This window comes from Jaculus jaculus, chromosome 8, assembly GCF_020740685.1.
Source record: "Jaculus jaculus isolate mJacJac1 chromosome 8, mJacJac1.mat.Y.cur, whole genome shotgun sequence".
Lineage (NCBI taxonomy): Eukaryota > Metazoa > Chordata > Mammalia > Rodentia > Dipodidae > Jaculus > Jaculus jaculus.
Window position 1 is genome coordinate 97757689 of NC_059109.1, and position 27844 is coordinate 97785532.

At 39.6% G+C, this 27844-nt stretch overlaps 1 protein-coding gene across 3 annotated transcripts in view; it reads right to left on the reverse strand.

Moving 5' to 3' along the window:
- The window catches only part of Kif16b (kinesin family member 16B), a 303646-nt gene that overhangs the window by 23195 nt on the left and 252607 nt on the right, over positions 1–27844 (reverse strand). For all 3 annotated transcript variants that reach the window (XM_004661532.2, XM_045156259.1, XM_045156258.1), the window contains one exon: positions 15977–16060. In XM_004661532.2, the coding sequence (XP_004661589.2) occupies positions 15977–16060 (84 nt within the window). The remainder of the gene's footprint in view (positions 1–15976; positions 16061–27844) is intronic.

Genomic DNA, 27844 nt, shown 5'->3' on the forward strand with positions numbered 1-27844 from the left:
CTGTATTTGGGATTGATATTAAAATATCAAAAGCCTAACACACAGAAAAATTACCATTGTGGCTCTATCTGGGGTGAACACAAATGGCTTCTGTTATGATTAATTTTCTGGGCCAACTTAATGGAGCCATGTGTTTCTGTGTATCTGGTTAAACATCACCCTGGGTAGGATTAAGCGGGTGGTCCAACTAAGATTAATATTTCAATAGGTAGACCTAGTAAAGCAAACAGCCCTACCTGTTGTGGTATGCCTTGACCAATGACATGAAGGCCTGGAGAGTACTAAAAAGCAGAGTATTCCTTGAATAAAACAAAGCTCTTCACTGACTTCATTGGGCTGGAACATCAGCCTTTTCCTGTCTTTGGACTTGAACGGGGACACTGGCTCTCTTTGGCCTTTACAAGAGATTTCACATCGCCATTGCTAGTGATTCTGAGCCTTACAGACTGGCCTGCTGCTGTGCCATCTGCTCCCCCGGCCATGGAGCGTGCTGACTGCAGATGCCAGGAATTCTCTGCCTCTGCAATCACATGCATCTCCTACTGTATCTTTTGTTCAGAGCCTCGACTCACAGAGCTTCCAAACCACAATTACTGAAATGAGAGAAATCACACTTTGAATACTATAGGCTAAGTGAAGAAATATATTTACTATCAGATTTCACTGTCTTGGTAAATTAATTCAGGGCCCTGAGAATCCACACCAATTTTATCACTATGCCACAGGTGTCATTCAATTGAGTGACAAGCTATCTTTTCTCATCTTTGCAGCTGCCACAGCATCCTAGTTCAGACCAAACTCATGTCTCACCTGGAAGATAGGACCAGCCTGCCCAATGTTCTTCCTGCCCACAGCTTCCCTTCTGGAAAACCTTGTCCCTCCATCCTATTGGATTCTCACTGTTTCTTCATGAAGTCTTAAACCAGGGAGATGGCTGTAAAGGTTGGTATTCTTATCCCTAAAGATTCTACTAACTCTTTGTAGCTTCTCATAGTAAATCCATACTCCTGGGTCCTATCCTGGGCCTGGAAACAATCAAAATATACTAGTACAAGGTCTAGGAATCTGCATGCTTTAAAAAATTGCCCAAGGTCATTTCAAAGATTGACCTGATAGTTTCAGAAATCACCTCTTTGGGAGTTACATCCTTTGTCCTCAGCAAAAGAAACCATAGACACCTGTGCACCTAGGACAGTGCTGAGCTGTCCTAGCTTGGGCAGGACTGTGAGATGTCCAAAGGCATGGATCACAGGACTGACTGCATGAGGGGCAGGCTCAGTGTGAGCACAGAAGTTCTGAGCATGACTAGGGACAGACAGTGTCTGGACTGATTGACCAACACAGGAAACATTCCTGAAGAGCAAGCACCAGGGACTGAGTGCTTGCTATAAAGCATGGGTTGACAGCTATTCCTGAAAAATGCTCCTGCTAAGAAGCCACCCTGGCCCCTGACTAAGTCTCAGGTTTACAGAACACACAGGGTGAGAAGATGTGAACAATAACTCAGAAATATCCAGGTGAAGACTCTACAAAGCAAGTGACATGGCATACATAGACCCTAAGTACCAGACGAGAAGGACAGAGGGAGAGAAAGCTTACAGAGCCCAAGAGACTTACAGGCATTCCAATCAGGGCTGTGTGATTATAATTAGGGGCTAGGTCAAAAACATCCACTGAAAAAATAGGAACTTTGGTGTGACTGGAACACTAGACATTTGTCCATACTGATTAATTTGTGCTCTCTCTCTCTCTTTCTCTCTCTGTGTCCATGTATGTCTGTACGTAGTACTATTACGGTTGTGTCTTAAAATGTTTTGACTTTTTGGGCTAGAGAGATGGCTTAGCAGTTAAGCACTTGCCTGTGAAGCCTAAGGACCCCGGTTCGAGGCTTGATTCCCCAGGACCCACGTTAGCCAGATGCACAAGGGGGCACACGTGTCTGGAGTTCGTTTGCAGTGGCTGGAGGCCCTGGTGTGCCCCTTTTCTCTCTCTTTCTCTCTGCCTCTTTCTGTTTGTAGCTCTCAAATAAATAAAAGTAAACAAAAAATTTTTTTTAAAAGTTTTGACTTTTTAAAAGAGATTTATTTGTGAAGTATTTATAGATAAAATACTCTGATGCCTGGCATTTTCTTCAAAATTGCTGTGTGCGTCTGTCACCCAGGGTTGATTAAAAGTTGAAGCTAGGTGATGGGGAGGGTATACTGGAGTTCATGACACAGTACTTTCTGGCTTCATGTGTTTCCTTAATATACTGTCATAAAATGCAATTTTACAAAGAAAATATACGTTATGGTTTCTATATCATGGCTTCTGAATCCCTGTGGTACAGTAAAGTCTGGGAGGTATGTAATCTGTCACATAGCAGAAACTCACTACTATGACAGAGTTATATTCTTTCACTGTGAGAAATCTTTTAGCACCTGATATTAACAAATCCAACCCTCTCAGATAAAGGGAATTGCTCTTTGGGACCAGAAAGTGTTTCAAAGAATTGTCAAGGAAGGTCAGTAATACACCCAAAGAGATGTGGTCATATAATTTTTTTATTTTTGAGTGAAACAGAGAGAGAGAGAAAGGAGGGAGGGAGAGAGAGAGAGAATGGGCATGCCAGGGCCTTTCAGCCACTGTGAATGAACTCCAGATGCATGCCCCCCTCCCATGGTGCATGTTCGATATTGAGTGCTTGCATCACTGTGTGTCTGGCTAGGTGGCACCTGGAGATTTGAATATGTGTTCTTAGGCTTCACAGGCAAGTGCCTTAAACTGTAACCATCTCTCCATCCCAAGATGATGTCATATTCTTAATTGAAGATGTTCTCTTTTCCATGGGAAATTTTAGTCATATTTGGATGTAAAATGTACTTAGCCTCTAATTCTATACCCTAGTTTCACAGGTTCAACTTTGGTAGAATTAAGGGAACTTGATTTTAATATTATAAAAAGTTATGAGACAGAGGCAGAGGTGACCTACACTGAGACTTCTTAAGTAACCCTTCCTTGAACAAAATACTTGATTTTACAGTACAATTAAGTTTGTTAATAGCTCACACAGGATATTCTAAGTGATGTTAAGAAGACAGATCGTGGAGGTCCCCTGAACCAAACATCAGTGTGACAAAGCCTTTATGGTAATGAGTGGAAATTTCAGAGGAAAATAATCTTTCCAATTGTCTAGTTACATCAGTATTTGACCTGGCCTTTCACCACCTTAATTTAAGGTTATATAAGATTAAAACACATTTCCTTCTTGGCTTCTGCATTCAAATATGTTTTAATTTGAAATGGCAGTCCAATGTGGGGACACCTCATTCATTTCCAAGGTCTAAAAGGCATTAGAAAACATGGTTATTAAATTTGAGTTTGTGAAGAAAGAGGGAGTGAATGACGGTGCTTGGTCAAAGAGATGGAATAGTGGCTCTATTTTCAGAGTATAGGAGAGTCAATACTAATGAAACAAATTATACTTTAGCAGCAGGAACACACACACATCAAGTACAGTTTCCATATGTCATAATTTCCTTCTTATGATGGTTAATGTCTACCATCAAGTTGAACAGATGAGGCATCAAATAAGAGACATGTCTCTTGGGTAGGTCTGTGAGGGTGTTTTCAGTTAATCTCTGGATTAACTGAGGGAGGAAGACCTTCTCCCAGAGTGGGCAGCCTTTCTGCCAGCAGCCTATTTACAAAAAGGTCCAAGAAAAAAGCAGTGCCTTTTGCCTGGCTGCCCTTGCTACATGGTGGCAAGTGTATCTACCCTGTTGCTATTATCCTTCATGACACTGGAACCCAGCTTGTTCAACCTTTCAATGTGACTTGAAGACCAGTGGCTCTTCAGGAGTCTTCAAGGCCTTCAGCAAGCATCAGATAAGAAATGTTGAGATCCAGTCTCATAAACTAAGTATGGTGTTCTCTGACTCTTCAGCCACTGTGGACTATGTACCTTGTATTATCCTGCAAGCCAATCTAGTAAATCTAATTTATAATATATATGCATTCTATGAGTTCTCATCCTCTTACTAATATACTTCTTTTTCACAGTAGCTTACTATAAAAAATGATTAATGATGCTAAGTCCACCTAACCATCCATGTATCAATTGTTCTTGCCGTTTTCAGTAAAGCTATAAGGGGCTGATGGAAAAATAAAAGGATAGAGATGAAAGAGAGATAAGGGAAGATCATAAATGCGTGATGATCATATAACTTTTAAATGTTTTTTCTTTTGGATGTGTGTATATGTGTGGTGTGTGTATGGTGCATATGTTGTGTTGTATGCACATCGATGTACAGATATGTGAATCTAGTGCATGCATGCAGAGATAAAGGAGAATGTCAGGCAACTTCCTCTATCACTCATCCATGTATTTCTTTGATATGGAGCTTCTCATTCCAGAACTTGCCATTTTTGTGAGCCCCAGTGATTCTCTGGTGTCTGCTCCTCACAGGACTGGAGTTACAGAAATGCACAGTCACACCCAGCTGTTTACACAGATGCTGGGAATTGAACTCAGTTGGTCTCAGGCCATTTCAGGCTTTCATGTTTGTGTGACAAATGCTCTTGCCTTCTGAGCCATTTTTCTTTTTCTTTTAAAAATTTAAGTTTATAGAGTAGTTTAGGGTTCACAGAAAAAAAAAAAATGAGCAGAAAATAAATGTTTCCTATATGCCCACATGTCTTATCCTCACATAGGAACATACTAGTTCATTATCAAAATCCCATACCAGAGTGACACCCTTATTACATTAGTTGTCAGAGGGCTTACAGTGGCACATCATTATCACCCAGAGTCCACAACTTACACTAGGGTTCAGGGGTCTGTTCTTTCTATTCATAATAACATGATATCCTATAGGCTAGTTGCATGACCTAAAAATCTGTGCTCTAACTTGTCCAATGTTGGCAACCTACAGTCCTTTCATTGTCTTCATGCCTTTTCTAGAATGCCACATAAATGGAATCACATAGTAAATAAACTTTTCAGACTATCTTCTTTCAATTAGTAATCTGCCTTTCAGTGTCTTCTATGTCTCATGACTGGACAGCTTATTTCTTCTTAATGCTAAATAGTATTCCACTCTCTGGACATACTACTATTGTTTTTTAATCCATTTACCTGCTAAAGGAAATTATGATTCCATTTCCATTTTTGCAATCATGAATTTAAAAATCCAGGAGTTTTCAATGCCATTTTCTATGACTTGGGGGAGGAATATCAAGATTGTTGGATAATACAGTAAGAGTTTTAGTTTTATAAGAAGCCAACTCCTTCTTTCAAAATATCCTTGTTTTTGTCTTCTTACAGTGAATGAAAGTTTTGGCTGTACCATACTTGCAGCAGCTTTTGTTCCTGTCTATGTTCTGGATTCTCACCATTCTGAGGCAGGCGCAGTGATAACTCATGTGACTGCCAAGTCCCTGACTTACAATGTTGGTCACACTTCCATGTGTGGGTCTGCCATCTCTCTCCCTCCTTTGGTAAGATACCTATTCAGATCTAGCTATAGGTTATTTTTTTTTTTTTTTCAAGGTAGGGTTTCACTCCAGCTCTGGCTGACCTGGCATTAACTCTGTATTCTCAGGGTGACCTCGAACTCACAGTGATCCTCCTACCTCTGCTTGCTGAGTGCTGGGATTAAAGGCATGCACCACCACGCACGGTTTAGCCATAGTTTTTTTGAGGTAGGGTCTCGCTCTAGTTCAGGCTGACCTGGAATTCACTATGTAGCTTCAGGCTGGCCTTGAACTCACAGTGATCTTCTTACCTCTGACCTCTGGAGTGCTGGTATGTGCCACCACGCCTCCCAAGTGCTAGGATTAAAGTCATGTACCACTGTGCCCAGCTACTTGGTATGTTATTAGTTGTGTTGTCTGTATTTTTATTGTCAAGCTTTAAAATCCTTTAAATATTCTATCTGCTGCTCTCATAAATAAATAATTAAAATATATTTTTTAAAGGGGGCTGGAAAGATGGCTCAATGGTTAAGATGTTTGCCTGCAAAGCCTAAGAACCTGGTTAAGTTCCCAGTACCCACATAAAGCCAGATGCACAAGGTGGCACCTGCATCTGGAATTCATTTGCAGTGGCTCAAGGCCCTGTTATGTCCATTCTTTCTCTATCTGCCTTCTGTTCTTTCTCATAAAAAATATTAACAAAATATTTTTAAAGTTTTAGATAATTGTATTATCTCCCCATTTATGGCTTCTTCTGTACTCTAGACAATGTTTTTCATGGAGTAACTTTTCATTTAATGTACTCTTGCCTATTATTTCTTTTATGGATCATGACTTTAGCACTTTATCAAAAACATCTCAGCTATACCCACATGTGGTAGTTAGTCAGATGTTCTCAATAAAATCATTTGCTTTGAATGCTTGCTCCCCAGCTGATGGCAATTTGGGAGATGGAGTCTTGCTGTAGAATATATGTTGCTGGGGGTGGACTTAGGAGTGTTGTCATCAGCTTCCACTTGCCAGGGCTCAGCAGCTCACTCTCCTGTTGCTGTTGCCCATCTATTGTGTCAAACAAGTGATGTTCACTCTCTGCTCATACCATGTTTTTCACCCTGTCCTGAAGCTTTCCCCCAAGACTATATGCCACCATAAAATTTTTCTATTACAATGTGGTAAAAATTTTATTTAAGTCTAAGTTCAGGCATGTGCTTTCATACAGACACATTTCCTTGTCAGAACAAATATGTGGCATTACTAATGGAGGAGAAAGATAACTTTTTATAGTCAGTCAATCAGGGAAAGAAGCCCAAGGAAAACAAGGCGATGCTACCTTGCCTACATTGGTGGGACTAGAACCTATGTGTGATTCACTCTCATCCAAGATGGCTGTAAGCAATCCCTCAGCAAGAGTGTTTTTTAAGCTGGGAGTGGTGGCACACGCCTTTAATCCCAGCACTCAGGAGGCAGAGGTAGCAGGATCGCCATGAGTTTGAGGCCACCCTGAGACTCCATAGTGAATTCCAGGTCAGCTTGGGCTAGAGTGAGACCGTGCCTCAAAAAACAAACAAAAAAAACCCCCAAACAAACAAACAAACAAACAAACAAAAAAGAGTGTTTTCTGCTTCTTCTTCAGTCTCATGCACCTCAGTGGGCAGGTCCCTCCTAAGTTAGTCCTGTGAGTCCACCAACCAGTTGGGTCTCTCTCTTACATACCTGGGCCTCAGGGCAAAGCGTATCCTAACTGGATCTCTGACCCATGTAAGTGGGCCTGGCATGTGTGCATACATCTCTTGTGACCCCTTTTCTCCCCGCGTCTGAGGTCCCATCCTTGCTTTGATAAGATCTTCCCCCCTCCTAGCCTTGCTGGGAAGGGCGCTGGGTGTGTGGGTGGGTTGCTTCTCATTTGCCTGGGCATTTCCCTGCTTGTTTAACCTACACAAATTTTTATCTCAGATGCTTTCTCGCTTTGCTACATGAATGATCTCTCTTTAGGCCCTGAGTCATTGACTGTCCAGTCACTTAGCTTTGACTCCCTACGTGAAGGTAAGGGGCTTGTCTCTCAGGCTTTGCCTTTGCGTGTGGGTGCGTGTGGCTCCTCCAAAAGCTCTTTCTGGCAGGTTTCTCTGTGAAGATTTTCTCTAGCTTTCCTCCCCCTTTGTGGCTGGGCAAGGAGGAGAATTCTCTTCTGGCTTGAGTCTTTCAGCTAGCCTTCCCCTAGATCATAATTCTCCCTGAAATGAGCTTCATAATTCATAATTTACCCTTCTCAAAGTCCATTTTATTCAATTCTTTGTTAAATTAAACAAGGATCCAAAAATCCTGCATCTCTATCTTCAATACAGTTTTAACTTAGTACTCAAAAACATTTATTCAGCACCAGTAAGGGTTAGATACTGTTCTAGGCAATGTGAATTCAGATAAAGTGATAAGGCTGGGATGTTTCCACATGGTGGCCAGGAAATACTTCTCTGACATGATGTCTGAGCTAAGGGTGGTATACTCCAAGCTTTGAGATGTCTTGGCCAATTTGAATTACAATATAAATACATGAAGATCCTGATTTGAGTCCAAGATGGAGAAAAATTTTCTACGTACACAGTAGTGCTTCCAAGTCTCAGAGTTGCCACCATCACCCCAGTACACAGTGCTATTTGGTGAAGGAGGAGGAGTATGGCAGAGAGAACCATATCTGACAATGCGACAGTGTGGGTCACACACCCTTTCCTCCTGTAGGCCCCCTGTGGTTTTGGAACCTGTTATTCTCCTTGGAAATGTTTAATTTTGCTTTCTCTGACTGTTCATGGCAACCAAATTGGTATTTTTTTTTCCAATGGAGATTTACTTACTGGTAAAGTCTTAACGCATCAACTCAACACTGGTGAGATTTGCCCTGCATAAAAGGACTTTTTGACTCTCTTTGGCTAGGGGATCATGACATTTACACATCCTATCTATGTGAAGTACAACAAGCAGTAGTCTCCAAACTGCAGCTTAATCTCCACTCTCACGTCCACAGTCACTTAACCCTCCTCAAAATGCTTTGCTACTGATGGTGTGGCAGTAATGGTCTACTAATAGAAAATAGCCCCTGTTAATGTGAATAAGCAGATAACCAGAAGAAGAAAAAAAGCAAAAACCAAAATGAGGAAGGAAATGACTATGAGGTTTCACTTTAATCTTTGACTATGCTTGATAATAGTTCTATCATTGGGAATTTTGTAAGATTAGTGAAAATATAGATGGAATTCAATTCAATTAAGCATAGATTCTAAGTGTCTTTTCAATAGCCAAATGAATGAGTTAACTCAGAATATCTGAGTTGTTTTTTTAAAGTTCCTCAAATTTCAAGGGCTTAACCTGTAAAGTGTCTAATTCAATCAATTCTTTTTTTGGAAAGGCAAAGTTAGTGAGAAAAATAAACTCATGTACAAAGACATACTACTGACAGGGAAAAGTAGAGGGTGTGGTGCAGGCAACATAAACTAGAGGAGTGATTCAGGTGGAGGGAGGCAGTGAAGGCTTCGTGACAATGCCAGCCACTACTAATGTAAATATATATTATATATTTAGCAGCAAAGGGATTTAGAAAACTCTTCATTTAATTCACTGTTCTAATGAGAAAATATGATACACATAAAATTCGAGTATTCTTTTCTAGTAAATAAAAGGAAACACCCACCTGGCATTCATAACTAAACCCCATGGTTTTATAGACTGTAAGCAAGTTCAGAGATAGGGCTATTTGTGACTATGTAAGAGCAAACAAACAGAAAACAAAGCAGAAACAAAAGCCATTTCATCATTATATCTGAAGGACAAAAAACACTAAAACTGTAAATTTGACTGCTACTTTTTAAAATTTTTATTTATGAGACAGAGAGAAAGAGAGAGAGAATGAATGAGAATATGAGAATTGGCTTGCCAGGACCTCTAGCCACTGCAGTCAAATTATAGATGTGTGACCCATCTTACGTGCATGTGTGACTTTGTGAGCATGTGTGACCTTGTGTGTCTTGCTTATATGGGTTCTGGAGAGCTGAATCTGGATCCTTAGGCTTCACAGGAAAGCACCTTAACTGCCAATCCATCTCTCCAGCCCAACTGCTACTTTTCAGTCAAATTAGAAACCATACTGACCTTATTTTCTAAATAAAAATTACTAGTCACCTAATTTCAGAGAAATCCTTCAGATTCAGCCCAGAGCAAAAGCATATTTCTCGTACTCTCCAAATTATGTATAACAAATACAAACCCAAACTTTTTTAAAAAATATTTTTTATTTATTTGCCATGAGAGAGAGAGAGACAGAGAGAGGGAGAGAGACAGACAGACAAACGGCAAGCGAGCCAGAGAGAATGTGCGCACTAGGGCCTCTAGCTGCTGCAAACAAACTCCAGATGCATGTGCCCCTTTGAACATCTGGTTTTGCATGGGTCCTGGGTAACTGGTATCTGGTCATTAGGTTTTGCAGGCAAATGCCTTAATGGCTGAGCCATCTCTCCAGCTTTAAACCCTGGCTTTGTAATACCTTTTTTCTGGGATGCCCTCACAATTCCCAAGGTTAAAGTGAGTCAGTAAACAGTGTATAAAAAGTAGGAGTATCCCTGGGGGTTTCTGACTGAAGAGCACTGACAGCCATTTTCTTTCCACATAGAAGCTGGGGGGGGGGGGACCAGGTCAGCTAGGGGCTCTGTAGTGGGCAGATTTGCAGTCAGTGACCCGGGGCATGCATACAGAGAACTAACCAGCTAGAAACCAAAGACAGGTAACACGGAGGAACGGTGCTCTTTTCACAATGATCCTATGCCTCTGATCTTTCTTACAGTACACAGTACTTGCACAGTGATCCACATCTTCATACAGCAATTTCTTCTCCTTAGGTTAAATGTTTGCAGGTTGAAGGAAAGGATGATATAACACTAAAAGATTTCTAGTATCTCATAGAAGAGTCCCATAATTTCAGTTTTGCTCTCAAATACAATGATTATTTTCTTACTGCAAGATGGTGGTATTCTTTGTCTTTCCTTGGCTTGTTTTTTAAACTTTTTTTTGTTCATTTTAATTTATTTATTTGAGAGTGACAGAGAGAAAGAGAGAGAGCAAGAGAGCATGAAAGAGGAAGATAGAGAATGGTGCACCAGGGCCTCCAGCCTCTGCAAACGAACTCCAGATGTGTGCGTTCCCTTGTGCATCTGGCTAATATGGGTTCTGGGGAATCGAGCCTTGAACCAGGTTCCTTCGGCTTCACAGGCAAGCGCTTAACCGCTAAGCCATCTCTCCAGGCCCTTTTTATTTTTGAGGTAGGGTCTCACTCTAGCCCAGGCTGACCTGGAATTCACTATGTGAATTCACTATGTGATCCTCCTACCTCTGCCTCCTGAGTGCTGGGATTAATGAGCCACCATACCTGGCTCTCCCTTGGTTCTTAAGACAGACCTGAAATGCACCTCCCACAATGCCCATCTTCATGTCCATCATCTCCACCACTACTGCTACCACCAGAGTTTTCTCTTTCATTATTATACCAGTCAACATGTTTAGATACTTGTTCCTGTACAAGACTGTGTTCCATTCTTAATCTCATTTAATCCTCAGTGCAACTCTATCAAGACGGCATCTCATTTTACAGATGGTATGTGAGCTGCAATGTGACGCAGCTTTGGGGAGCAGAACCTGGCTGGGAGCTCAGATATTCTGCTGCAGGCTACACTCAGTTACCACCTTACTTTTGGTGTACCTTGTTAGTGTCTGAGCTAATGAAGTGAAAATACTTGCCTAAGTACTTTGAAGAAAACTTCCTAGAAATGTCCCTTACTTTCAGAGGTGATTCTATTATTCTGGAAAGCTTTAGTTTTAGAGGATTTCTTGTTTGCCTTAATTACAGTTATTTTCTGAAATGACAGAACATTAGGATGATGAGTGGAAATGACTGCAAGTACATATTAATGCTCTCTGAAATTAGTAACTCAAAATGCACCTCTCATCAATGAACAAAAATAAAACAAAACAAAAAAAGTTCACTAATTTTAAGGCTAATTTGGGCATGTTTTCTGATAATTTAGTGAAAGTGAAGCCCTTGTGAAGTGTCAGGGGAGATGAGAAATTCAACCAGATGCCAATATGCTGCCTTCAAGTGACCCAAGAGAGAACTGGAAAAATGCCAGGCACCTACCTCTTGACAGAGCAAGAAGGGAAGGGAGGCCCAGGGAAGCAAGGCAGGCTTCCTGGACATTCTCCAACACTTCTAGTCGCAGCTGTCTGTGCTATGCACCTTCACTACAACTTACCACAATCACTTCATGTATTGTGGATCTCTGTATAACAATAATAATTAATAATAATAGCTCTGCTTGTATTTTATGTCTTTTATTTCTCTTGTCTAAGAGTTGTCATTCATTGTATAAAAGAATGGATAAGCGAGGTAATGAAAATAGTTGGTCTTTCGGCACTGAAAGTTTGAGAAAGAGTATGGTTCTACTTTTCAGACCTACTATTATTAAATATCATATGACATATAGTATTTCTTAGAACTCAAGTTCATGTCAACTTGTATATACATATAGTATTTACATACATATATGAATATACAAATATGCAAGTATATTTTCTATGACACATACAATATTAAATTATATAAAAATTTCTTGAAAGATAGTCTACATAGGAAGCTTTCTTTCATACTTTTATGACTTAAAAAGAAATTTTACTGAGCTAGGGTCTTCTGTCTCAGATTGGCCTTGAACTGGCTATGTAGCCAAGGATAACCTTGGCCTTCAGATGTGCTGCCAGTTCCCAGTTGCTGGGGTTACAGGCATATACAATCATGACCTCTTGATGCAGGGCTGGGGATGGAACCCACAGCTTTGTATGTGCTAGGCAGCCTACCAATCCCTGGCCCTGATTTTAATGCATTTTTAAAAATAAGTGTACATAGGAGTAATATGCCATTTCTTATCTTTAAGAATAAACAAAATTATAAGCAATCTAGATTTAGAACCTTTCATTATCCATACAGAGAACATTATAAAGTAAAAGATCACAACAGATATCTTCCTTTCAACAAAAAGCATATTCACTGTAACGGTCATTAAGAGATGAAGAAAGGGTGGTTGAGTTGGTCAATAGAGCTCTTCAGTCACCCAACACTGCCTGGCACAGAGGAATTGCTTGCTTGACTTTTGTTGGGTGAACAGACTGGTATTCCTGAAAAGACAGTTGGGCATTGCTGCTTTGTGAACACTGTGGAAATAATTCTAAATTTCTGTAGAACTTTCCTTCCTTCCTTCCCTTTCTTTTTTTTTTTTTTTTTTTTTTTTTTTTTGGTTTTTCGAGGTAGGTTCTTATTCTAGTTCAGGCTGACCTGGAATTCACTATGTAGTCTCAGGGTGGCCTTGAACTCACAGAGATCCTCCTACCTCTGCCTCCTGAGTTTATAAAGTTGTATTTCTGGCTTTTAATAATGTTAAACAATTCCTCTTAAGCAAATATCATACATTCAAGTAAGCTGTGTCTTACAGGAATTTACTTTTTTTTGTTTATTTTTATATTTATTTGAAAGTGACAAAGAAAGAGGCAGACGGGGGGGGGGTTTGGAGGGGAGGGAGAGGGAGAATGGGTGCGTCAGGGCCTCCAGCCACTTCAAACTCCAGACACGTGCGACCCCTTGTGCATCTGGCTAACGTGGGTCCTGGGGAATCATAGCTTCACAGGCAAGTGGTTAACCACTAAGCCATCTCTCCAGCCCTGGAATTTACTTTTATATATGTTTGTGTTATATTCCCAGATAAAGATTTCCATAGAAATTTAAACATATGTTCTTAAAAGGAAAGAAGTGTCCCATTAATATTTCCATTCTGTGTAACACCTAGCTCTAGCATGTGACAGACTGGAATTAAATAAATGTTTGCTGAGTTAAATCTTAGGTAGCTCAGGGAAAATTACTGTTAGTTTTCTTATAAAAATACACTAAGTCAAGCAATGACTTCTGATATTAGAAGATCAAATGGAAAGTCACAATAGCCACAAGAAATTAATGCAAAAATTTCAAATTAATTTCCCATTAAGGTGAGGGTGAACTGCTCCTTGAAATGAAGAAAATGTTCTCAGATATAGCACTTGCTAGGTGAAATACACTTGTTTTCAAGTAAGCCTATTTCCCTGAGCCATGAGGCACATTCTATAAAGGCTAACACCACAGGTAAGTAGCAGTCAAAGGTAACCCAAGAAACTCATAGGGAGGCATGCTACAGAATGGACAAGTCTCTCCCAAGGTCTATGTGTTAAAGGACTGGTCTCTGGCCTGATAATACTGGGAGCTGGAAGATCCAGTAAGAGGTGGGGAAGTTGTGCCAAGCACTGTAGCACACACCTGCACTACCAGCTGCTTAGGAGCTGAGGCAGAAGGATCACTTGTCTAGGAGTTCTGTGCTATAGTGCTATGCTGATGGCTGTCTGCATTGAATCAATATGATTTCATCCTGGGAGTGGGGAACCATCAGGTTGCCTAAGGTAGGGTAAACCATTCTAGGTCAAAAGAAGTTTCGAAGTTGTGTCACTGAGAGTGTAAACTTGAACAGAGTATTGGGACCTTGACTCCTTCCTCTCTCTCTGCTTCCTGGCTGCCAAGAGGTGACCGGTTTCCTCTACCACGTGTGCCCAGTGTCCTGTACCATCACGTGCGCCCATCGTCCTCTACCATGTGCTCCCATCATACTCTTTGCCATGTGCTTCTATCATGATGCCATTGCTCAAAAAGGAGCCAAATGGTCCTTGACTGAAGCCTCCAAAACCGTGACCCAAAACACACCATTTCTCTTTGTAAGTTGTACTGTGTTACTGTAGACACCTGAGTAACAGAGACGAATTTAAACTCTATTTATCAAAAATTGATGAGCTAAAAGAGCTAGGTGATAACATAGGACATGCTGAAGGAACAAGTGTGGGTTCTACCTGAAATCACCAAGAACAAAAGAGTACCCTGGGCTTTGCCCTGAAGCTGGTGGTTGGAATGGAAAACTAAGGGTCACCAAGTAATGTGCATGAAACACGCTCCTTAAATGTCACCCAATCTGTTTGTGGCACATCTGGGCTCTATGTGAGTCAAACTAGAGCAGCTAGGGATGGCAACAACCTATTTTCAGTAAAAGACAACAATGATAGCTTGTAATTTAAATCACTATTCTCTAAGCTTCCATTAAAAATGATGCTATATAATGAAGACAGGAAGGGTTATTAAAGAAAAACACCATCAGATTTAGTGTTGTTTTAAACATTTTTATGCGGTACCTTCAAAACTTTGAGAAAACTTACTTGATCAAGCAGGTTTTTTTAAAAACAAATTTTTCCTTGAGGGCAAATTCTTCAGTTAAATTTTAGGCCATGCAGCAGAGGATGAATTTCAGAGCCTAGAACAACCCTTCCAAAACTCACTCAGTCTTAACGGGCTTGGGAGCTCTTCCAATGTGTGACTCCACAGTGTGACTTTAATGCTGAAACTTGTCTTTCTTCAGAGTTGACCAGGACAGAATATCAATACACTAAAATGTCTCTCATGAACAGAATTCTCTTCAATTTCTCCACGTCCCCCATTTCTCACCTTTCCTTTTACTTCTAGCCTCTAGACAGTCCATAATCTTTGGTTGACTGACAGTAAGTAGACCCCACTGGCAGCTGTTTGTGGTCAGCTGGCATCAAGGATCAAGAATACCTCCATATTTTTATATGGCAATTCATAACTCAGAAAGTGCAACCTCAAGCTTTTGCTTATTGATTCAACTTCCAATAGCTCTTATGACTGTTCCTCTTAAAGGGAGCACTGAGAGCCCTTCTGGAAATTTGTAGACATGAAATTACAGTGAGCTAGTTGTACTTTTGCCCCATTAAGGGCTTCTGATGACCATGCCCCATGATTCCACTGTTCTCAATATAAACAGTTGCCTTGGCATAAACCAAATAAACAATTATATCTCCAAGAGAAATACAATCTACATAAAGTAATTGGCAGTATGTGCTGGCAGTAAGGCAGCCAGAAAAACAGATTGTGTTAAACTGAGTTCTATGTGTAGCTGGCTTGAAAGATTAAGTTAAAATAAGCCCAATGGCACCTAACCATATCTAAAACTGGTACTTCTCTTTTTGCTCCCAGGTATTTTAAAAAATCAACAATGATACGATACTTTACTCCTTTAGTTAATTAGTTCCAAGCTTTCCTCAGCAAGCTTTGTACCCTTAATGTGTATCATGTACCATCTGTCAATGGAGAATATTTAGTGTGCACGCATATCCTGCTTCCTAATCCTCAGAACAAATGTATCTTCTTCAAAATCAGATACATGTTTGCCAGACCAGAGAGGAGAAGGACCTGTATTTCCCATCAGCTAGTATCACTGCTTTCCAATCTACTGCTGCCACCTCCTGTGTTCATGAAGCAGCAACTCACCCTTGCTGATAAAAAATAATTTCTGCCAATCAATCAGATGTCAAACTTCCTGTACACAGAGGGAGAAAAGTTAGATCCCCTTACCTCTAAATGAGTCCGCCTCTCAGCAACCACACGCTCGTCTTTGTTCCCAAACAGTTTCTTTGGGGGGAATTCAAGGGTGGCAAGCTGAAATACATAGTTTTAAAAAGATGCATTAATATTTTCCCTATGGTCTTTGGTATATCATTAAACTGTTACTTGGGGGTTTCTATCATGAGGTGATCTTGAACAGGTCAACTAGGGTAAGATTCCTCAATGGTCAACTGAGAAGACAAAAAGGTGGAAACTCTAATGATACTAAGGATGGATTGATAAGACTTTCAACAGTTTTGTCTCATTTGATACATCGGACTCAGTTCTATATGGCTATAGTGGTTTAAGTCAGAAATACCTCATAAACTCATGTGTTTTGGATTCTTGATTACCAGCTAGTGGAAATATGAAGGTGGAGTCCTGCTGAGGGAGGCGTGGGGTTAGGGTGGGCCTAGGGGTGCTGGAGCTAGCTCTCAGTTCGGCTCACTCTCCTGTCAGTGTTTTTTATCAGCTGTGTCAAAGAATGGACACTCAACCTCTGCTCATGGCATGTTTTCCCTGCCATCATGAAGTATCTTCTTGAGACTGTAAGCCAAAATAAAGCCTTTCCTTGCATCAGCTGCTTTTGGTCAGGTATTTTATCCCAGCATTAAGCTCAAACTAGCCTTGGTTCCATGACAAAAAAAAAAAAAAATCCTCTTAAATATGAAGATTATAGTCAAGAGTCAACCATACTGAGTTGGTATCTTTATTTTGAGGCATGGTCTTACTAAGTTACTCAAGCTGGTCTTGAACTTGTTTTATAGCCCAAGTAATCACTTTTATGTTGAGATGAGAATTTAAAACAATCTATACATTCCCCCCAAACATTTGGCAAAATACTTCTTAAGACAATGACTAGATTGTCTGAACAGTCCACATTGCCTTTTTTTTTTTTTTTTTCCCAGTTCCCTATGAACACAGTAGTCAGGTCTGTCACCTTATTTCATAGAGAGTGAGGCTCAGAATTAGTTTTAGCTGGGCTTTAAACTTTCATAGTTATTTTCCTTGCTGCTTTTCTTCTTTGAGGTATAAAGATCATAATAACAAGGCAAGTTTTATTACAGTAACCAGGCTGGAAAGGACTGTATAATCTTGTGAGAACCTGACCACCCAAAGCTGCACTGGCAGAACACATACGATGCAGCAGTAACTGCTGCTGTCAGGTTTCACTGTTTCCTTCCTTTCTCACCTTGGGCCCAGATAAACTGAAGTCAATGAAGCATTATTAAGGAATAAAAAAGTTTTCTTTCACAATTTAGGCCATAATAGGCCTCAAAATTCCAATTTTATACCCAGGTAACTCACTAAGTTAATTTAAATTTATATTGCCACAGCAGAAGTAAAAAATTAAGGACTAGCACCTACATACTTAAGACTTTAAAATCACAGTATTAAAGTACAGTAGACACGCTGAATAAAATGACTTCATGAATGCTCAAACGCTCAACACTGTAGCGAGTCCCCAAGTCAAGAAATTGACACTGTCAGCTTCCCAGGAACCACAGGTGCTCCCTCTATCCTGCCCTCCTTCACCTATGACAATTAACATGAATGTGACTAAGATCTCAGTGTGCCAGATCCCCAGTGACACTTGGAACCATACTTCTGTCCTAGCAATTCTGGTCTGTAGGTAGTCATTTCTGTTCAGGGTCACATTTGCCTTTCTCAGTGTAAATGGTGTTGAACATCTTTCACATACTTACTGATCTTCTGTTGCCACTTTAAGGGAATGGCCATTCAAAACTATCTTGTCCTTTTAAAAAAGAAGGGTCCATATTTTCCCTAGTAATTAATCCCCGCCCGCCCCCCCCCTCCCCGTTCATGCTCCTCAAGGTGCTCCTAATGATGTCATTGTTGCTTTTTCTTTGTTATGTTTTGTGTAGTGTCTTGCTCTAGTCCAGGCTGACCTGGAATTCACTATGTAGTCTCAGAGTGGCCTTGAACTTACAGCGTTCCTCTTAACTCTGCCTCCCGAGTGCTGGGATTAAAGGTATATACCACATCCAGCCCCCCTTTTTATTAAATGAAGTATTTTTTTTTTTAGGAAAGATAAAAACATTTTATTATTATTTTAAAGCGAATCAGATAGAAAGAGAATGGGCACACCGGGGCCACTACCCACTGCAAATGAACTCCAGATGCATGTGCCACCTTGTGCATCTGGCTTTACATGGGTACTGGGGAATCAAACCTGGGTCCTTTGGCTTTGCCAGCAAGTGCCTTAACCACTAAGCCATCTATCTAGCCCTAAAGTCCCTTTTGAAATTTGGAGGGGCAGATGGTTTCACACTTCAGAGCTCTTTTTGCTAAGCAGAGTGACAGTGGAGTGGGTGGCTCAGCACTGGGAATGGATCTCCTTTTCTCACCAATGTTCCAATTCTGTTGCTGACATTCAACTCTGAAATAAGTTCAGGGTAGAGTAAAAGACCAGGGACACTGAGGTAAGAGATATTCAATTTGTATCTGATTTATTCCCTAACTAGCTGAACTTTTCTCAGTCTGAATATTCTCTGTTGAAAAACATTAGTGACAATGTAATATTGAACTTGACAGGCTTTTAAGAGGATTTAGTAAACAATGGTGAACAGTACTTAGCCACATCAGCTTTTAGTTGTTACAAGTCTGGTCACTCACTAAGCAAGCAAGCACTCTGCCTACACACACCCTTTGGCCCTTTGTCTAACCACTAGACTGATTATGTGGCTTCAAGGAGCAAAGCATTTTCTGGAACCTGACCTTGCTGGTACGAACACTTCCCCCCATGTCGCAGCTCAGAGGAGACTGACACACCAGAGCGTGTCCTCCTAGATTTATCCAGTCTCAGTTTCATCTTCTACAAATGCATTCCCCCGATGCAGGGAAGCCGAAAGCTTGGCAAGAATGCTTTCACAGTTGGTTGTTTTGTCACTTTCTTAGGAGGTGATGTGGTTTCTCTCAGGGAAAATTTATACTCACACTCACATGCTCAGTCAGAAATGGTACACTAGGACTTTAGGCAGCCAAACTGGGCAAGCAATAAGCATTCCGATTTTCCCAAGTGGTCCTCTGTTCAAATGAAGCCAAGTATTTTGTACCACTAATATTGAGCCTATGATTCAACTGCATCTAAATTATGGGCAAAACTTTTATTCAGGTCTTAGGAGAAAAAGAATGATCAAGTTTTAATGACTTCCATATATATAAGCATAGGGCAAGGACATTCAACAGTTTCACTGCGGAGTTAAAGAAATGTAGGACCGTAAGTATGTGAAGGGCTTAGTATCCTGGGGTGGAAAAGTCCAAACAAGGATCCCAATTTTTCTAAACAATTATAAAGAAAGTAGCCCCTTTGTACATGTATTTGCAGAAACATGAAGGCGTGAGTGCTGGCAGTAATCAACAGTTACAACAGAACTGCCAACAAGAACCTCAGTGAGGACACACGCCACAAGGGGACAGGAGAACATACTAGCAAGGCAGTGGGGAATGGATTGAGGTCCACTTCAGGACTTGCATGGTAAGTCAGCTCCTATCACCACATTCCTCTCCCAGGATGAGGGTGATTGATTATCTTGACACATAAGGGGAGAGAAGAAAGACATAGAAGTTCCATGTGAAATCACAAGCAGCTAATTCAACATCTTAGTCATGGGGCAAGTACCTGAACAAACCAATGCACAAAGCCATGGTACCAAAACAACAGAGAAAAAAATGCTCCCATTGAAATAACCATGTTGCAGCTCTCAGACCACAGCAGCAGAGAATCCTTTCCTTCTGGCACAGAGAAAACTGTACATCATTTGCTATTAGAACCTTGCTTTCTGCTAGGTCAGGGTGAGTGAGATGAAACTGCCACACTTGGAGGTTAAAAAGTGTTGTGTATCAGCAATTTCATCTGGTTAAACCCCAAGTAATACTGTGACACTTTAAAGTGACTACTGGTTTCATTTAGTTTCCATCAACTGTATTATCTACTGAGTGGATATACTTACTCTCAATTGATGGATTTTTAATCTACTCCATCCAAACCAATACATTTGAAAAGAATATTATTTTTCTGAAAATGCCCAACAAAACAATCCACAAAACAAAACTAGAGGTATCCTATATAAAAAGTAAATAGTGCTAAAATAACTTAAGAGTTGGGATGGACAGTCTAAGGAGCCTCTTGAGGATCAGTAGTGTCTTATGTGGAGCTTGGCTTTTTGTAGTTCCAGCTACCCTCAGTCTGAAAGCATCAAATGGCAAATTCCATAAACAGAGAACTTATGAACTTCACAGCATGTACCATTCTGAGGGACACAATCCTGTGCCTCCTCACTCTGCTACCCAGGTGATGAATCAGCCCCTTGGCCAGTATATCCATGCTCCCATTAGTCACACAGTTCTATTGGAACTCCAACTGTGCTTGTGTAGAAGGCGCCTTACTTAAACTTGAGTGGCTCCAAAATGCAACAGTAGTGATGCTGCCATTAGATATAACAAAAGAAATCAATAAAAATACTTTACATAAAAAATGAGGGGCTGGGCTGGAGAGATGGCTTAGCAGTTAAGCGCTCGCCTGTGAAGCCTAAGGACCCCGGTTCGAGGCTCAGTTCCCCAGGTCCCACGTTAGCCAGATGCACAAGGGGGCGCACGCATCTGGAGTTCGTTTGCAGAGGCTGGAAGCCCTGGCGCGCCCATTCTCTCTCTCTCCCTCTATCTGTCTTTCTCTCTGTGTCTGTCGCTCTCAAATAAATAAAAAATAAAAATTAAAAAAAAATGAGGGGCTGGAGAGATTGCTCAGTAGTTGATGCACTTGCCTCCAAAGCCTAATGACCTGCATTAAATTCTCCAGTACCCACGTAAAGTCAGATGTGCAAAGTGGCACATATATCTGGAGTATTCCTATAGTGGCTAGAGGCCCTGGCATGTCTATTCCCTCTTCTCTCTCTGCTTGTAAATAAATAAACAATATATACGTTTTTAAAATAAGAGCTCTTGACTTAAAATGGATTAAAAAAAAACCCTATGCTAATGTGGCCAAGCTCTACAATATTTTGAAAATGTGAGATGGTGGAGTTGAGGGAAGAATGTGTATGAACACTTTTATATAACTTTTATTATGGTATTTTGTTATAATTATCTTGTTTTATTATTGTTAGTCTCTCACTGTGCTTAATTAAACTTCGCTGCAGGTATGCATATCTAGTGGTTTGATTATAAAATGACCCCCCTTAGGCTCATGAGTTTGAATACTTAACCCTGGAGGAAGTGTGTAAGTAGACTGGGGGTACTTAAGGCATTATAGCTGAGCCTCATGTGCTGTTCCTCTCTCCTTCCTACCTGCTGCTGTGGTGATGTGATGCTCCCACCATGCTTACCTCCAACCCCACCATGGTGTATTCTGCCCTGGAAATATTAAGCAAAATAAACCCCTTTCATTTCATGAGCTGCTTCTAGAGTATTTGGTCCCAGCAATGAGAAATTAATTGATACAATACATATAGGAAAGAGCATAATATATTGGGGTTGGTAGCAATAATGGAACGTTTCCTTTATGGACAATAGTGGACTCCCACAGTTGCTTCCATAGAACATTTCACACAGTGTGTGGTGGTTTGAATGTAAAATGTCCCCATAGGCTCGCATGGTTCAATACTTAGTGCCCAGCTGGCAGTACTATTCTGGAAGGCTGTGGAACCTTGCTGGAGGAAGTGTCACTGGAGGTAGGAATTGAGGTTTTAGAACCTATTCTACACTATTCTTTTTCTCTCCTTCCTATCTGTTAGGGTGACGACACTTTCCTGTTCCTGCCAGGTTTTCTCCACTATGACAGACTCTACTCTCTGGAACTATATGCAAAGTTAACTCTTTTCTTCCTTAGGCTGCTTCTGGTTAAGTTCACATCATGAGAAAGTAACTAATATAGAATCTTAAACCCATTTTTCTAGAATCACCACCACCTTTATTAGTATGGCTTCTTTGGCTCAAATAAATGAAACCCTAGAAGACAAGGTAAGGGCCCTGTGCCAAGTGCTGTCAAACTGGAATTGGGGGAAGGAGATTATGATGATAATCACAGTGAAAGCCCTTTTCACAGTTCAGAATCTGAGGGAACAAAGAGACCTGGGTTTCTCTCTCTCTGGAAAAGCACAGCTACTGCATCATTGGTTTTAAATCTGAATAGCAAAAACAATCCTGTTCTGATTATATGTCTACATTGTTAATTTATTGAACTGCCAACATTGCTTTTACAAACGAACAATTTATCAAGCTCAACAGAGCAACTGGCCAGCATAAGTAATTATTCTTGGAAGTCAAAATGGAAAATAAAACAGAAATAAAAAAGTCTTTTCTATTTTGCTACAAGTGGTACTGACTGAAATGTTAGAATTCCAAAAGATTAATAATACATAAAACAGTTTCAAGGGGAAGAGGGTATTGAAACATCCTGGAAATTTTTAGTGATGTCTCCCAAATATTGTTGTTTTGGTTTCTCATGTTATAAAGAAATTTTGAATACAATCTCAGTAGTATTATCTGGACCTTTTCATTTCCTCTCAAGTGCTTTACATTTGAACATTATCATTTTTATTGCCTTATCTTCCTAATCTAGCAGATGGTCTAGATTTAATTTTCACAAGAAATCCTGTCAGGAACAAACTGTAGGTGGACAAAGTACACTTTGATTTCCTTTGTAACCTCTAACAAAAGAAATACAGTGTCCTATATTTCAAAAAAATTAATGTCCCAAAGTTCTATAGTCCTTACAACAACTGAATTCATTTGGGACTAGGGTATTTCTGATTTATACAGAATGCTCAAGATACCTGGCACTTGGAAACGAGTTTTCTTTCTTTTTTTTTCTACACAATTTAATTTTCATAAAGAATAAGGGCACCATTTTTTCTGTTCCACCCAAGAACAGATTCATGCTGAAAAGCATGATGGCAACAAAAAACAATTTTATACAAGCTATAAAAATGGATAGAACACATTTGATTAAAGATGGTAGACGAAAAGCTTTCTCTGCCTCCCTTACCTATCCCCAAAGCACCAGAAATGACAAAGAAAGAATGAACGTAAAGGAAAAGCTGCCTGCCATCATTCAAATCACCACTGGGTAGCACACAGGATGACTATCCTGGGGAAGAGATAGATGCAGAGATGTGGAGGAGGGGCTGCTCAGAATCATGCTTCCCATACCTCTTGGTCCCTCCTGGGCCTCTGGTACCATGAATTTCCAAGGATGTAATCACCTACACATTTAGGCCTCTTAACCAAAGAGATTCAAAACCTGGGAAAAGAGGAGTAGAGGAAGTCCTGCATGCAGGAGGAAGATAGGTTGGACTACATGAAGAAGAGCCTATAGAAGCCTAGGCTTCCAGGATTGGGAAAGACTTGATCAGGAGGCAGGCAGAGGGCAGGTATGAGGCTTTGCCACCTACAGCCAGTGATCTGGAAGCCTCATGAACATCAGGAGGAAAGCAGGTGTGAATAAAAAGGACAAAATTATCTAGCCAAGAGACAGCACAGGGAAGATCTCAAAATCTAAGATACCAGAGCAACAAGAACTCTGCCTCTATTTATGGTCACAGAAAAAAGAAATCATGTATTTATTTGCAAAATGCTTATCACAAAAGAGTGTGATTGTTATAAATCTTCACAATTTAAATATGACATAACTAACTAAAGGTAATTTATGCCTTTTCAAAGAGCTAACTGATAATTTGCAAAGCGTAGAGACATTACCTGAAAACTAGTGAATTTTTTAGAATCTTTCTCCTGAAATCACATCTATTTTAGAGATCTTATATCTTGTTGCAGGAAAAATTTCTTCAGCTTTATTCTTTCACTTCTCTGTTAAATTCAAATAAAATTAAATTTCTCTTTGTACTTAAAATAACATCCAGGATGAAGATAATGTCTTAACATTACTTCATTCTTTTGCCCTCTTTTCTTATTTTAATTAATTTTATCAGTCTACATACATATCTATTCTTTTATTTCTGCCCATCCTTTGAAGATACTTAAAATACTGTTCATTAAGCAGTAACCTTAATTATACTTAAGAGGACGACTTTCTTCTATTTCCTTGTATTATATACAACTTTTATAAATGAGCATGTGTCATTTTTATAGAAACAGTAAAATGTGATTATTCTTTTTACAAGTTTAATGGAACAGTTAAATTAACACCATATGTCTTTTTTGCTTTTAATAACCTGCGATTTGGGACAATTTCATTTCAAGTCTCAGCTCAGCAAATTGCTGGTTATATAATCTCGAGCAACTTGTAACACCACTCTTGTTCCTAGTTCCATCATCTGCTCAAGTGAAGAAACCAAACGGAAATGTTTCAGTTTCCTTTCAGCTCTGAAATTCTATAACTCAGAGGCTGATGATTAAAATCTCTTGACACAGAGTTACGAGTAGCACTTCAGAGACTAGAGATATTTTACCTATTATCTTGGTTATACTGCATTGTTGCTGAGGAGTGGATCTTACTTCCTGTAAAATTCTTACAGAATTCTCATTTGAAGTGAGGCTCAGATGTGTGAGGAAAAATGGAGCCCAATATAATAATGAAATGTTATTTTTCAAGAGGTTACAGAACAGAAAAAAAAGATAGGCACAAATAGGGATGCAGTATTCATGAGAAAACCCTCAAAATGACATCTTTTCCTGATATAGCCATTATCCTCAGAGCAGGAGTGGGAAATGATGCAAAGACATTTGAGCTCTTATGGGAAAACTGTATATTAAAGTTAAAAATGATGCCTGAGGTCAAATAAATTGGGTGTTTGTGGGAGACATAACAGGCTTAGAGAGTGCTGGAAGAAATTTGAACAATAGCCCCATGGCCTACTTTGCATAATTATGAAATTTGATTATGCAGATAAAAAGACACTGGAAACAAACAAATGAGGATTAAAATAGCACTTTCTTTTGGTCTAAGAGAAACATAATGGCAAGCTTGTTCTGTAATTCAGTAAATAAAACATTCTACAGACTAAAGGGCTGAATTAAAAGTCATTAGAAACATAAAATCAGTAATTTTGAAGTCTACTGATTTCCCATGAAATTTGGTTTTTGGCTTCTTAAGCACATGTAGAATTCCCAAGCCCCAGTAATTAGCTTTATTTTGGATGTTCAACTAGCAAGCCTCTATTTGAGGCTGTAAAACATCTATATGAAAAAATTCCAGGAAGATGAACAGTTACTAAAAACTTGCACAAAGAAGGTATGTAATTTGTGAAACCTGACACATTAAGTAGCCATTTATCCATTTATCAAGCTAGCTGTCTATGTATGCATATTAGAAATACAGTCAACATTCTTCTTGTATTTCTTAATGATCCAAGAGTAAAATAGTGACCTATAAGTTGATTTTCCTTTTTCTGACTCCCAGTGAACAGACCCAATCTATTTTCATCAGTGTCATCAAGCTCAGGCCCAGGCTTTAAGGTTTTCTATAAGAAGATGGGTTGGCCAGTCTGCTGCCATTGATAAGACAAATTAAATGAAATAATAAAGTTTGCTTTCATTAGGAGCTTTTCTCTCTCAGTCAAGGCCATGTTTTAGGTTATATAAACCTTGTATTAAGTCCAGGCAGTCTTGGAAGAATCATAAAGTACAGGTTTTAGTAAATGGCCTCATTATTATTTTATACATATTAAATATATTTATCTCATATATATACACATAAGAAAATAAAATGGGTCACAAAAATCTTGCTTATCTTTTATGATTTTTAACAACACAGCAGCTTAAACTGGATGTACGTTGTTGAGAAGATGAAGAACTAATGAAGCTGTAGAAACATAATAAAAAAAAAAGTGATATTTGGCTATCTGTAGACCATTCTTTTTTTAAAATTCTACAGGGAAAAATTGAATGCACTCTATCACTGGTCAAGTCCGCTATAGTTTTCCTCTTGCAAGGAGATATACTTACTATAACTGGCAGGATTTTTGGCAAAATTAAAATTACTTTTCATTATAAACTCAATTAAATGATTCAGCATTTAAGATAAAAATGAAATGATATTTAAGGAAAATACTTCATTACAGAAATGTTAAACTTGACAGCAAAGATATTTATACAACATTTTGGGTATTAATCATTCATTATAAAAGTGCTACAGACCTGAAATACATCCTCTCTAAAAACACATTTAATTAACAAACTGTCTAATTCCAGTGTCACAATATGAAAGAAGTGTCTCCGGTTCAAAGATGAGATCCTAGTTCTGTAAGATTGGTATCCTAACAAGGAATCATTGACTCTACAGCCTCCCTCTCTCCTTTCCCCTTGACCTACTACTAGAGAATGGTCACGTGAGGGCACAAGTGGCAGTAATTGGCAGTTTTGAAACGTCCACACCCTGCAGGTTAGTGGTTGCACACTTCAGTCCTTTCAGCTTTCAGGAAATGGAAATAATGCAAACTCATCAAAAGGCTGCCGTCATTATCACAGCTGAATAGATGGAAGCATTTTTGACCATTCAAAATTAACAGCAGCTCCCAAGGTCTTATAAGAACAGCTGTCACTGAGAAATACATTCACACACACATACGCAATTGTCTTCCAAGTTTGATTTGTTAGTTGCACGAAGCAGCAGCCCTTCAATACAACAGAATGGATTAGTTGGGAGTGATGAGCTTCCTTTAGACCTTTGACAAGGTGTCTTGCGCCCACTGCACAGGTGATTTATGAGTACCTGACCTGTGCCTTGCTCAAATTTCAGCACATACTAGACTCTTGTGAACACCTGCTGAAGGATGGAGCAAGGCCGAATTCTTTGTTGGCAGACCACACCAATTGTCATGGGGGCATATCTCTAAGAGAAGCTTCTGTTCTCTTGTCACCAAATTGCTAAAACATGAGGACATCCTAGTTATAAAATCAACTTGGAAATGAAGACAGAGCTGCACTGATTTCCAGTTATATTTGGTATAGAAATGAGTATTTCCACATACATTCTCACTTTTCCCAAAGCTAGTGTCAATTTCATTCAGGCATGAGCCAGTGAAGACAGATTTGATTAACATTCATGCATGCAGTAATGACTTTTGAAAGTAAAAATATCAGATCTGTGAATGTTAAACATTACATGTTAAAGAATAATTACGAAGTTGATGTAATTCAAATGTTTACATTTTCCACCTCTTGCTATAATGTTGTCTTTTGCAGGGACTGAGGCATGCAAGAACTTGTCACTGTAATGAGATGTAACAGAAGGAACACAATTTCTGGTTATCTCATTGACATCCACGGAGACTTGCCAGGAATAGGTTTTCTCCTATTTGGCCATGTCTATAGCATTCTGTAAATGTCTTCTTCGACAGTAAACACTGTCATGAAATGGGAGGCTCAAAGAACATGGGATCAGGAATCAGTAGACATGGACCATGTTCATTCTTAATATGACCTGGAATAAAATTCTCCCTCCATCTCTCTGTTTTTCGTTTTTGAAATGAACATTCAGCTACAGGTACAAAGGACCCCAGTGGGCTTCTGCTTCCCAAATACATGCTCCCAGGTCATACATTACATATACAGAATCAAGATTTCCTAGTCTAGGGACACTGTCCACATAGTTTGGAAAAACATTTTGGTCTTTGCCCCTGCACTCACTCATGAAAGGAATGAATTGAATGCTGTTTATCTACTTAGTGAAAAGAACAGTATATTGTAAACCACAGTGAAATGCTCGGGCCTCTGATGATAAGAAACTCGGTCAGAAAGTTGGCTACCTTCTATTTTTTTTTTTTCTACAAAGCTGTTTGCTATTTAAATTTCAAGGAGGCTAAGAACTTGGTGCAACTGAATTTACTAAAGGTTTACTGGATGCTCCCATGACTACAGTTG